The 13,631-nt window shown below is 49.6% G+C and overlaps 2 protein-coding genes across 2 annotated transcripts in view; both read left to right on the forward strand.

The window, feature by feature from the left end:
• The window catches only part of LOC143901664 (uncharacterized), a 202,359-nt gene that overhangs the window by 113,313 nt on the left and 75,415 nt on the right, over positions 1-13,631 (forward strand). The gene's annotated exons all lie outside the window — the stretch shown is intronic.
• LOC143901656 (uncharacterized) lies at positions 2,487-5,250 on the forward strand. The gene has a single exon (XM_077414080.1). The coding sequence runs from the start codon at positions 3,483-3,485 to the stop codon at positions 4,776-4,778; it is 1,296 nt and encodes a 431-aa protein (XP_077270206.1). The 5' UTR covers positions 2,487-3,482; the 3' UTR covers positions 4,779-5,250.

A 13,631-nucleotide genomic window follows, 5' to 3' on the forward strand; every position in this document is an offset into this window, starting at 1 on the left:
TTTTGGAATAATACCATCAAGGAATTTGAATACAGTCTTTATGTGACCATTACGAGCTACAATAATCCATCTCTAAATGGTAACAAGTCTCGCTTTGTTTGCGAATTTAATTGAGAGATGATGTTTTCTTTGCTTAAGATAAACATCAGACATTTTATTGCATACGTACACTAGATAATTAAGAAAAGGAACAACATCTTGATACTCACGATCAACGAGGAATATATTTCCATTTTGGAACCAATCTTTAATACTATTTAAGTTTTGATCACCAATTTGTTTTTGAGGAATATCTACATCTTAGGACCAATCTTTAATACTATTTATTTTTTGGTCCAATTTGTTTTTGAGGATTGCAGCATCATTATTCTTACCATTAGCAAAGTATGGTCCGTGTATGTCCAAAATATAACCATCTGTTACCACAACAAGAACATGTTTGACTAGATGTAATAAGCGTGGTTTTAATAAGATCACACTTAAGATTATAATCAGTCTTTATTAGATAACTGTGTTTTATAATGCGTGTCTCTGGGGACCTCGTGTCTCGACTCGACTGTTCTTAACGCTCACTCTCACTCTCACTCACGCCCACGCCCCTCAACGCCGCCTAGGGGTTTTCACTATCCCTACAACAACCTTCAACCTTAAACTATGCACAACCATGACATCTTCCCTTTTTTATTTTTTATATATATTGTGACGTTACGGCCCGCCGCTTCGTGGCAGCGCCCCGCCGCCGTCACAACGCGCGGAAATTTGCGCCCAGGGACGAGCCAGAGAGGCGAAGACGAGATCTCCAGAGGCCAAAAAGTCGATATCGTTTCCGCGTTTTGATTATTTTCTTATTTTCATGTGTAATTGTAATGCGTACGGCGCCTCACCCACACCACGGCGAATCTTCGAGGGAGTACCGATAACGAGAGAGTTCCAGGAGGACCGAGGATCGAGGAGGGGTGGCGAAAGCGGGAGCTACATGGATCCCGGGCGGCGAGAGCAACGCGGCAGGCGTGCGGCGAATGAGACAGCGATGGACAAGGCCGCCGATAGCGGGGCCCCAGGCGCCTGGGGAAAACCCGGCCTCAGCAATTACCTCCACGCAATACCGGCCCACGGGGTGGCTGGCCACCGCCCCGAGGTCAATTCGGAGGCACACCGGCCAGAACAAAGTCCAGTCCGCTGCCCAGGGACAAATTGTAGAAGTCGCTACGCCGCCGAGGGACCGTTGCGCGCCCCCGAAGGATCCACCTTACGACGATCCTGCGTGAGAATATCGCGCGAGCTTGCACGCTCGCTCTCGATTGGTTGGCACGCCCCTACGGAAGGGGGTGCCGCATCGATTCCGTTATCGAGCGAATATAGCGAGACACTCTCTGGTCGTCCGTCGGCGAGTACGTACGTTTTCCTAAGAAGCTACGCGATAGCCGCCCCGAGTCCGGAAAAACCGTTGCGCTGCGGCGATCCTCCATACGAGGTGACGGCAAGGAGCCCTTCGAGGAGACATCACACCGGTGAGGTTGCCCGCAGTAATTAATCGCGAAATGTAACGCCACGACGCTGCCCTCCGGTGCACGCTCTCGTCCGGGATAACGTTATAATATCGCGACGCGTGCGGTCCCTTGAGACCGCGTATCGAACGGCGATCGACAGCGAGAGCGAAGGGCCTCGGGATGGTATCGTGGCCGCGGAATTGAGGTAAAGACGCGATTGCGAGCCTCTGGAGATCGCGATAGATTCGTGGCGAGGTCGGTTACGGCGTGTCCGTTTCGCCTAATGTCCGCGTTCGTGGTTGGGCCTCGCGCCTCCCGTATTCCCGGCGTATCAAATTACTAAACATCGCTCTTGCGGCGTTTCGCGTGCGTCGGCACACCCGTCGCGTTAATCGGTCGTGTGATCGCGTGTTATTATTGCTCGCGGTAATCCCGCACATGTTCCTCGCGTTTCTTCCCGTGTTTCGCGTTACGCCGATTGTCTCAGCGTCTCGTTTCGCGTGCGAAAATTTCTGAGGACAGATCGTCGTTACCCGAATGACTGGCGCTACCTTGGGTCATTTCTCGCGTTAGGTTAAGTCTGTATTTTCGCGTTTGTTATAATATTCCGCGTCTCCTTGCTATCGCGCCGAAATTGATCTCGCGTTATTGTGTTGCGTTCGGTTCTCATTACGTTGGGACGTGGCTTACGCCACGATTCATACTTGCGTTAGGCTTAAGATAATTGGCGACAGAATTCTCGCACGACTCCCGGTGTTGCGTTCACGCGCTCTGAGCGGGAGGTATCGCCCTTTCGCGACCTTTCCTGCGAGGTCATACTTTCGAATTCCGTGATTATTTCGCATTCACGGTTGATCTTCTATATTAATTGTAAGTTTGTCATACTGTACCTCTCCGCGCCTTCCGCGCGTTTATTAGACGATCACGCCGCGCTTCGTCATTCTGGCGTCCAGGCGATTACTAATTCTTTTATTTCCTTTCTGGCGCTCGCGCAGCTGAGGATATGATTGTCTGACCGACTGAATAAATGTTATTTCTCTTTCTGTTAATTGCTTGAGTCGTGTCCTTCCTTATGGCGTGTCACCCCGCCGAAGATCGCGCCGCCCTTCATCACCCTCGCCCCAGCCCTTAGGACGAGCTAGCCGATTCCTCGCACATCCGCACGTCTCGCTTTGCGTCTCGTGTTGGTTCTCTTTCGCGATTTCGCGGACGCGCGTTGACGCGTCTGGCGCCCAACGTTAAATTCGTTTCGCGAAGTGCCGGAGGTGCGAGGGAATCGTCGGAGAGGTCCGTCATCCCGCTCTCCTTACTCCTTTTGATCCGACACACGTCCCGGAGCGGTCCGGGAGTGAAAAAGTCGTGACAAAAATTGGCGCCCAACGTGGGGCAGCCGAAAGATCGCCGAAAGGCACGTAAAGGGCTTGCGATAGCGCTACGATATTTTCGTGCGGGTGACAAGAATCTCGCGGATTCCTTATTGATTTTTTTTTGTGTTCTGTTGAAATAAATAAGTGATCCTATCCTTTTGTTGGTATGAATTATTATTGACGCTATATTAGATGCTATATTATCTGTGTTTAACCTCTTTCTTTCAGCTTAATGGAAAATATTCTTTCGATGCTTATTCGAATAACCGTGTTCGGGTGGGCTGATCGGTGATTTCGCGATATTATTCGGTACGGCGTAGCGCGTTGGAATTCGGTGTTTACGTTCAGCGAGCTGTCGCGTCTGAAAAACTATTTGCTTATCTTGCGTTACCTTCGCATTCCATTCGCGAGTGTTAGTGTTCGCGTATTATTATTTTCTTTTGAGAATACGGTAGCCTTCCGTAGATTTCGCGCTGAATAGAGACTTTCACATTCCTTCGTGTGTATTGTTGACCGTGTATTAGTGCTCGCGTACTATTATTCCCTTTCCGCGATACAGTGGTGCTCCGTTAGCTCTCGCGAAAATTAGGTTCTCTATTTAATAATAAAAGTTCGAATAGACGAGATGGATCCAATCGAGCTCACCGACGAGTGGATTATCCACGCTTCGCGCGAAGAACGAATCGCCGAGTTGAGTCGACGCGAGCTACCGATCGAAGGATCCGATCCCGAGCTGACCCTTCGTTTGTTGCGTTTGGTGACGGTCGCGCGTCGAGAGTCGAGCCGCGTGGCCGAAGTCGACATAAACCGCGCGACGAGCCTGGAGTTAAATCAGACGGCGGGGACCGAAGCGAACCTCCCGGTCCATACCGAATATCTCGGTGTCCCGGTAGAAATCGTTCGCCCCGATAGTCCGTCCGCTACGATGGGTGCGCGAGCGCATCGTGATCACTCCGACGTTTCGCGGAGTCATACGCCTAGGGCCTTGCACGATCCCGACGGTAACTCCGCGACAGCCATTTATAATATCATGCGGAAATGGGACCTGAAGTTCACAGGCGCGCGCGGAGAGGATGCCGAGACTTTTCTGTTGCGTATCGAGGAGGGCCGCGAATTGATTCCCGTTGCGGACGAGGACATTTTGCGGTGTCTTCCGTTCTTTTTATCGGGCATCGCGCTGTATTGGTTTCGCGGGAAGAGGGAACGCCTGACGACCTGGGCCGCGTTTAAAACCGCGTGGCGTACACGTTTTGGGGACCCGGATTTTCAGTTCGCCCTCCGCGACGAGATAATGCGACGGACGCAGGGGGAACACGAAACCGCGACGGACTACCTAACGTGTTTAAATACGCTTTTTGATCGGTTATCGCCGCCGTGGAGTGAGGAGGAAAAGGTCGGCTACGCTCACCGACACCTGCGTCCCCGCCTACAAACCCAGATACCTAGGGATTCGGTTCACGATATGGACGCGCTCGAACGATGGGCCGCTCGGGCGGAGGCTAGCAGCCGCGCCGCACAGAACTATCGCGCTCCTCCCACGCCGGAACGCTCCTTCTTCCCGGATCTGGCGTACCGCGCGCCCAAGGGCGCCAACCGCAGTTCGGGGGGGGACCAACGCGACTCCGTGGCCGCGCTTGGCGTGTCCACTGCGAAATCGAGCGACACCGGAACAGGTGCGAGGAAGGGTAAGGCCAACGGGCCGAAAGCGAATACTTCGGTCGTGGCGGCCGCGCCTGCGACGGGCGGGTCGGGTGATTCGCCGGCTTCCGCGAGCGTGAACCCCACCGCCACGTGCTGGAATTGCGACCAGACAGGACACTTTTCGCGCGATTGTAAAGCTCCGCCGCGGAGACATTGCTACCGGTGCGGGAAAGCCGAGGTTACCACCCGTACTTGCCCGAAATGTTCGGGAAACGAGTAGCGGAGTCGCGGAATTGGGACCACCCGGCTCCTTACCCCTCCGGCCCCAGGGATTCGCCGTCGGTGGGAGATCGCGATGCCGCGTATAGCGCTTTCGGTGGTAGAGGCGGCTCAGCTTCTCTCAACTTCCTACGCGTGCAAATCGCGGGACACGAAGTCCGCGCCCTCGTAGATTCCGGTTCTAGCTGTACGTTGGCGGGTCCGGAGGTCACCGCGTTGATTAAGCAGCTCGGGTTCTCGTTTAAGAGGACGGGCGGGAGGCGCGTGACTACCGCGACCGATCAGAATGCGAGAGTGAGGGGGGAGGTAAAAGTCCCGATACGCGTTCAGGGTAAAACCTTGAATATGATGATTTGTTCGTTACCAACTCTGGCGTTGCCGTGCATATTGGGAATGGATTTTTTGGAGGCTTTTAGCCTAAGCGTGAAGTTCGCGGACGGTACGTGGAGTTTTGACGAGGATCCTTCGCGACGTTACCGTTTTGAGAAAGGTTCTTCGAGTTCGCTCGCGAGCGTGCGCGTAGCGTCAGCCGAGGGAGAGGCCGCAAATCTCGAACCGGACTTAGCGGAAAAAGGAGGGAGGGCGCGAAAACCGGAAGCGTCGCCCCTCGTTTGTTGCGGATTGAGTGAATTAACGCCGGACCAAGAGAAGCGTCTACAAGAATTTTTAGCGTCTAGAGCGACGGTCAATTTGGAAGAGCTCGGAGCCACCACGTTAACCGAACACCATATCGAGGTCGGGGATCACCCTCCTATTCGGCAACGATGTTATCCCGTGTCGCCGAGAATCAAAGAGGCCATTTATGAGGAAGTAGACCGCCTGCTGAAAGCCGGTATAATCGAGCCGTCGCAGAGCGAGTGGTCGACCCCCGTCGTCATGATTAAAAAGCCTAACGGGACCTATCGTTTCTGCTTAGATTTCCGAAAAGTGAACGAGGTTTCGAAAAAGGACGCGTACCCGTTACCGTACATGAACGGGATCCTCGATAAATTAAGGAAAGCTCGGTACATTTCGACCATTGACTTAAGCCAAGCCTATTTTCAGATTCCGCTATCTCAAAAGAGCCGGGAAATCACGGCTTTCGCGGTGCCGGGAAAGGGCCTATTTCATTTTAAACGGATGCCGTTCGGTTTAACGGGGGCCCCTGCGACTTTCCAGAGGTTGTTGGATCGCTTAATCGGACCAGAGATGGATCCGTATGCGTTCGCGTATCTAGATGATATCGTGGTGGCTACCGAAACGTTCGAGGAACATCTCGAGTGGTTAGGACGCGTTTTCGAGCGTATTCGCGAAGCTGGCTTGACGATCAATCCCGAGAAGAGTAAGTTCTGCCGCTCGCAGGTGAAGTATCTCGGATTTTTGGTGCAGCGCGAGGGTCTAAAGGTCGATCCCGATAAGACAGTCGCGATCAGGGAATATCCCGCGCCGCGTAACCTCCGGCAATTGCGTCGATTTATTGGTATGGCGTCGTGGTACCGCCGTTTTATCCCGCAGTGCGCTACTCACTTAGAACCATTAACGCGACTTCTTAAAAAGAATCAGCCGTGGAGGTGGGGCGAGGAACAGCAAGCCGCGTTCGAGACTATTAAGGGGTGTCTTGCTTCCCCACCCACCTTATCGTGTCCCGACTTCAGCATCCCGTTCGAGCTGCAAACGGACGCCAGTTCCGTCGGCTTGGGCGCAGTACTCACTCAGAAAATAGACGGGGTCGAACACGTAATAGCTTTCGCGAGTAGGGCTTTGTCCGACGCGGAAAGAAAGTACTCGACCACCGAGCAGGAATGCCTCGCGGTCATATGGGCGATTAGAAAGCTTAGGCCCTACCTTGAGGGCTACCGATTTACCGTCGTAACGGACCATAGCAGCCTCCGGTGGCTGCATAATTTAAAGAATCCGACGGGACGGTTAGCGAGGTGGGCTCTCGAGTTGCTTGAATACGACTACCAAATCGAGCACAGGAAAGGTGCGATGCACTATGTGCCGGACGCACTCTCGCGAATTTACGAGCAAGATGACGACTTGTGCGCTGTCGCCGTGGTTGAGAACGACTGGTACGCGAAAAGATTTAACGAGGTTCTCGAGCACCCGCAAAAGTTTCCGGGATGGAAAATAGAGGGGGATCGGTTATATTTTCGTAGACCCCATCCCGTAATTAACGAAACCGTAGATGACCTCGACCAATGGAAGTTTGTTGTACCAAGGGACTCTCGCGATGAGATTATTCGCGCCAACCATGATCCACCTCAAGCCGGACACTTGGGTGTGGAGAAAACTTATCGCCGTGTCGCGACGAGGTATTATTGGCCGCGGATGTTCAACGAGATCGCCCGGTACGTGCGCCGGTGCGACACGTGCCAGCGAGCGAAAGTAGAACAGGATGTTCCCGCGGGATTAATGGGCCAACGAGTGATCGAAGCTCCGTGGACGGTTGTCGCCGCCGATATTATGGGGCCGCTTCCGCCCAGTAAGTCGGGGCACGCGTACCTTCTCGTAATGCAGGACTTGTTCACCAAATGGGTTGAGTGTTGTCCGCTACGTAAAGCGACCGGTAAGAATATCCGAGAAGCTATCGAAAACCTCGTTATTTTTCGTTGGGGAGCACCACGCGTCTTATTAACCGACAATGGCACGGAATTTTTAAACAGAGAATTACAGGCGTTAACGACACGGTACGGAATTCAACATACGACGGTACCGCCCTATCACCCCCAGGCGAATCCCGTCGAACGAGTTAATCGCGTACTCAAAACGATGATTACCGCTTTCTTGGGTCAAGACCACCGCGAGTGGGACCGAAACATTAACGAATTTCGTTTTGCTTATAATTCCGCGCACCATACTTCGCTTCAAGCGACTCCGGCGTTTCTGAATTTCGGGAGGGAACCACAACCGGTTAATCTGTTTCGCGAACGAGCAGACGCTGCGATCGAGGTGGAGAACTCCGACCCCGCCATTTGGAGGGAGAGGATGGAACAAATCCACCAGTTGCGGGCCTGGATTGTCGAAAATTTGGAGAATGCGCGAATGAAACAAACTCGGTATTATAATTTGCGTAGGCGAGACCGTCGGTTTGCCGTAGGCGACCGAGTGTTGAAGCGACAGCACGTCTTATCGTCCGCCGCTCAACACGTGTCTGCAAAATTAGCGACCAAATTTCATGGTCCCTTCACCGTACTAAGAATTCTGTCGCCGGTAGTATACGAACTTGCCGATTCATTGGGTAATTCGATCGGAAAAATCCACGTTAAGGATTTGAAACCATATTATGAATAAACTTTCGCGCCCACTTGATTCTTCCTTTTTTTTTCTTTTCTCGTCATTCTCGTACCGAGGGAAACCTTTTGTATAATCGAGCTTTTATTTTTGTATGAACGCCTTTATCAAGGCGAATAAAGGGATAAAGGAATCAAAGTGGTGCGATAGAAACCTAACTTCTCCCCCCCCCCCGAACCCTCCGGTTATTTGCTCATTTACGGGTCATAAGGGATCCCGCCGTTGACCCCCGTCACCTTTACTCGGTCGTACCGCGTTGGTCCGACCCCACGTAATAAAGCCACGATAAGGCATAAAGCCGCGCTCCCGCTATGCCGTCGACCCGTCATGTTACGTTGGTGTCGCGTTAGGGCCGCTCGTCGAGGACGATGTGGCAAAACTTAGCCGAGTACTGCCGGCGTACTCGGCCCCCAAAAGGGAGTTAGCCTCCCGTTTAACAAGGCGTTAGGTAGAGTTAAGTGAGCGGTCGACAGCAAGCGCGAGGCGTTCGCCGTCGTAGGCAATCGTAGGAAGGTCCGACTTGTATCGCGACGATAAATCCGAAAGAGAAAGACGAGGCGGTGGATGACGGCTCCCGAATCCGAGTTCCGAGGTCTGACAGGGCGTGGGGATGGGACAAAGAAATTTCGTAGACTAAGAGTAGTTGTTAGTTTATTCGTATTTTCTTTTTGTGTTATGCCGTCTTATTTTGTGTTCGTTCTACTGTGCCGAGGCCTGAGCTGGAGATCTCGATCGCGGAGCGCTCTTATGCTCACCCCGGAGGGCGAGTGGCTGAGCGGGGCAACCGCACCCGGTATGCTTCCTCTTGGGGTGGGGTGTTGTGACGTTGCGGCCCGCCGCTTCGTGGCAGCGCCCCGCCGCCGTCACAAGGCGCGGAAATTTGCGCCCAGGGACGAGCCAGAGAGGCGACGACGAGATCTCCAGAGGCCAAAAATCGATATCGTTTCCGCGTTTTGATTATTTTCTTATTTTCATGTGTAATTGTAATGCGTACGGCGCCTCACCCACACCACGGCGAATCTTCGAGGGAGTACCGATAACGAGAGAGTTCCAGGAGGACCGAGGATCGAGGAGGGGTGGCGAAAGCGGGAGCTACATGGATCCCGGGCGGCGAGAGCAACGCGGCAGGCGTGCGGCGAATGAGACAGCGATGGACAAGGCCGCCGATAGCGGGGCCCCAGGCGCCTGGGGAAAACCCGGCCTCAGCAATTACCTCCACGCAATACCGGCCCACGGGGTGGCTGGCCACCGCCCCGAGGTCAATTCGGAGGCACACCGGCCAGAACAAAGTCCAGTCCGCTGCCCAGGGACAAATTGTAGAAGTCGCTACGCCGCCGAGGGACCGTTGCGCGCCCCCGAAGGATCCACCTTACGACGATCCTGCGTGAGAATATCGCGCGAGCTTGCACGCTCGCTCTCGATTGGTTGGCACGCCCCTACGGAAGGGGGTGCCGCATCGATTCCGTTATCGAGCGAATATAGCGAGACACTCTCTGGTCGTCCGTCGGCGAGTACGTACGTTTTCCTAAGAAGCTACGCGATAGCCGCCCCGAGTCCGGAAAAACCGTTGCGCTGCGGCGATCCTCCATACGAGGTGACGGCAAGGAGCCCTTCGAGGAGACATCACACCGGTGAGGTTGCCCGCAGTAATTAATCGCGAAATGTAACGCCACGACGCTGCCCTCCGGTGCACGCTCTCGTCCGGGATAACGTTATAATATCGCGACGCGTGCGGTCCCTTGAGACCGCGTATCGAACGGCGATCGACAGCGAGAGCGAAGGGCCTCGGGATGGTATCGTGGCCGCGGAATTGAGGTAAAGACGCGATTGCGAGCCTCTGGAGATCGCGATAGATTCGTGGCGAGGTCGGTTACGGCGTGTCCGTTTCGCCTAATGTCCGCGTTCGTGGTTGGGCCTCGCGCCTCCCGTATTCCCGGCGTATCAAATTACTAAACATCGCTCTTGCGGCGTTTCGCGTGCGTCGGCACACCCGTCGCGTTAATCGGTCGTGTGATCGCGTGTTATTATTGCTCGCGGTAATCCCGCACATGTTCCTCGCGTTTCTTCCCGTGTTTCGCGTTACGCCGATTGTCTCAGCGTCTCGTTTCGCGTGCGAAAATTTCTGAGGACAGATCGTCGTTACCCGAATGACTGGCGCTACCTTGGGTCATTTCTCGCGTTAGGTTAAGTCTGTATTTTCGCGTTTGTTATAATATTCCGCGTCTCCTTGCTATCGCGCCGAAATTGATCTCGCGTTATTGTGTTGCGTTCGGTTCTCATTACGTTGGGACGTGGCTTACGCCACGATTCATACTTGCGTTAGGCTTAAGATAATTGGCGACAGAATTCTCGCACGACTCCCGGTGTTGCGTTCACGCGCTCTGAGCGGGAGGTATCGCCCTTTCGCGACCTTTCCTGCGAGGTCATACTTTCGAATTCCGTGATTATTTCGCGTTCACGGTTGATCTTCTATATTAATTGTAAGTTTGTCATACTGTATCTCTCCGCGCCTTCCGCGCGTTTATTAGACGATCACGCCGCGCTTCGTCATTCTGGCGTCCACGCGATTACTAATTCTTTTATTTCCTTTCTGGCGCTCGCGCGACTGAGGATATGATTGTCTGACCGACTGAATAAATGTTATTTCTCTTTCTGTTAATTGCTTGAGTCGTGTCCTTCCTTATGGCGTGTCACCCCGCCGAAGATCGCGCCGCCCTTCATCACCCTCGCCCCAGCCCTTAGGACGAGCTAGCCGATTCCTCGCACATCCGCACGTCTCGCTTTGCGTCTCGTGTTGGTTCTCTTTCGCGATTTCGCGGACGCGCGTTGACGCGTCTGGCGCCCAACGTTAAATTCGTTTCGCGAAGTGCCGGAGGTGCGAGGGAATCGTCGGAGAGGTCCGTCATCCCGCTCTCCTTACTCCTTTTGATCCGACACACGTCCCGGAGCGGTCCGGGAGTGAAAAAGTCGTGACAATATATATATATATATATATATATATATTTTTTTTTTAATGACCAATTTCTTATTAACTACGCACACATAATCGCTTAAGTACGCTGGCTTTTTTATAACTCTGCCTGATCTCGTTGACACGTAAGGTGTACTTATAGTTGGTAGCCTACCGCTCTCTTGAACACCTGTTTGATCCTTTATAGGCTCAGCAACGGACTGACTTGACAGCGGTGTTTCTTCCAGATCGTATTTATGTTCGTTAAATGTTAAACCTTTTGATAAATCTTTTCTATTCCATTTAATCAACTGACCCTGCTCTGTTTTTATTTGGTATGTTCTTGGATTTGAATCCATTCCTAATACAATTCCACTTTGATGTGGTACTATTATACAAGTATTTTTTAACACTAAACCATTACTCTCAGTGAGTTCTTCTTTGAACGAGAAATACGGCTTTACTACTTCTGTTAGTTTGCGTTTATTTTCCGGCCATCCGTTTCTAATATACTTTATTACTTCCTGTAGTTCTTTATCTTTCTCTGTTTCCATTCTTAGTTCATTTAACCTTACATCTGTTATATTGAAGCTTTGCTCCACAAAGAATACATATGCTTCAATTTTTTCTTCCTCCGACGAATCGGTTGTTCTTAAATGCGATCTACTTAGATGATCCGCTAGTACCAACTTTTTTCCCGGTACATACTTTAACTGTATATCAAAAGTTTTGTAAACTTATACGCATTCTTTGTAGTCTAGGAGGACATTTATTTAATGGCTTTTTAAAAATCGAGATCAGTGGGTTATGGTCTGTTTCTACTACAAATTTTTGACCAAATAAGTATTGTCTAAACTTTATACAACCAAACAATATGGCCAAGCACTCTTTTTCTATCTGACTATACATTTTTTCTGTATGTGTTAATGCTCTTGACCCATAAGCCACTGGTCTTTCTTCTTGTAATATTGCACAGCCTAATCCTTCACTTGACGCATCTACGCTTAATGTTATCGGTTTATTTACATCAAAATACGCAAGAACCGGAGGACTACATAACACCTCTTTTAATTTAGCAAACGATTCTTGTTGTGCTGTTCCCCATACAAATGGCACATCTTTTTTTATAAATTGTCTTAAACTACTAGTTAACTGGGCACAATCTGGTATAAATTTTGATACGTAATTTACTGTGCCTAAAAACGTTAGCAACTCTTTTTTGTTCTTTGGTACGCTCATTTTTTCAATTGTCTGAACTTTCTCCTTATCTATTTCTATACCATTTCCCGTTAATATATGTCCTAAATATCTGACTTTATTTACATTAAAAATACATTTTTTAGCGTTGAACTTTATTCCATATTCTTGTGCTCTTTTGAAAATTTTATCCATTATTCTCATTAGTTCTTCTATAGTTTCTGCCCATATTACCATATCATCCGCATAAATTCCTACATTTTCAATTCCTTCAAAAATTTGACTAAATACTCTATAAAATACTTCTGGACTCGAACAAATCCCATACGGTAATCTATTAAAATAGTATCTACCAAAGGGCGTATTAAACGTCGTGTACTCTCTACATTCTTCTGTTAATTCAATTTGCCAAAAAGCTTTATTCGCGTCTAACTTGGTAAAATATTTTGCTTTCTTTACTTTTGCCGCTATTTCCTCAACTGTCGGTAATTGAACATACTCTCTTTTTATACATGTGTTTAAATACTGTGGGTCTAAACAAACTCTTAACGTTCCGTCTGATTTATTCACAATTACCAGCGAATTTACAAAATCTGTTGGTTTCTCTATTTTCGAAATTATACCTGCATCTTCCATCTTTTTCAATTCATTTCTCAACTTATTTGTTAATCTAAATGGCACATGTCTACAGGGCTCTACTTTACCTACACTACCTTCTTTTAATTCTATTTTATATTGATAGTTTTTTATTTTACCATATCCCTGAAACACTTCCGCATATTTCTTTAATATTTCACTTTTTACATCTTTATTTGATGCTGACATTTCATGAACATCTATATTTATCTGTTCATCTTGAGGGTGCACTCTTTTTATCAAATTAAATTCACACGAACTTTTTAACCCTAAAATTGGCACACCTTTGCCCTCAAAGACTTGAAACTCTACTTTTTTACTGGTTTTATCTAACCTACATTTTAATAACACTTTCCCTACCGTTTTAATTTTTTCTCCGTTATAGTTTCTCAACACTACATTTGACTTTGTGTATTCTTTTATTCCTATCCTCTTACAAGTTTCTAATGGCAATATATTACACTGTGCTCCTGTATCAATTTTGAACGATATTTTTTTATCCTTATACTTTTCTAGTTTTAACTGCTGTACCCATTCTTTCCTCGCATCAATCAAATCTACACTCATCCAATCTACTAATAATTCGTCGTAATTGTCATTGCTCGTATTATTACTATCCGCGTTTACAATCTTGATCGATTTTTTGCTTTTACACATTTTCATAAAATGTCCTTTTTTACCGCAATTTATACATTCTTTGTTATATGCTGGACAATTCTTGTACTGATGACTGTATCCGCATCGTTGACACTGTCGCTCTCCCTGTGGTGCGTCTGTCAAAGCTCGATGTTTTGCCGC

This window comes from Temnothorax americanus, unplaced genomic scaffold (genome assembly GCF_048541705.1).
Source record: "Temnothorax americanus isolate GAGA-0224 unplaced genomic scaffold, ASM4854170v1 Scaffold35, whole genome shotgun sequence".
Taxonomy (NCBI): Eukaryota; Metazoa; Arthropoda; class Insecta; order Hymenoptera; family Formicidae; genus Temnothorax; species Temnothorax americanus.

Coding starts and splice junctions, on each gene's coding strand:
- LOC143901656 (XM_077414080.1), top strand. CDS start 3,483: ATGGATCCAATCGAGCTCACCGACGAGTGGATTATCCACGCTTCGCGC.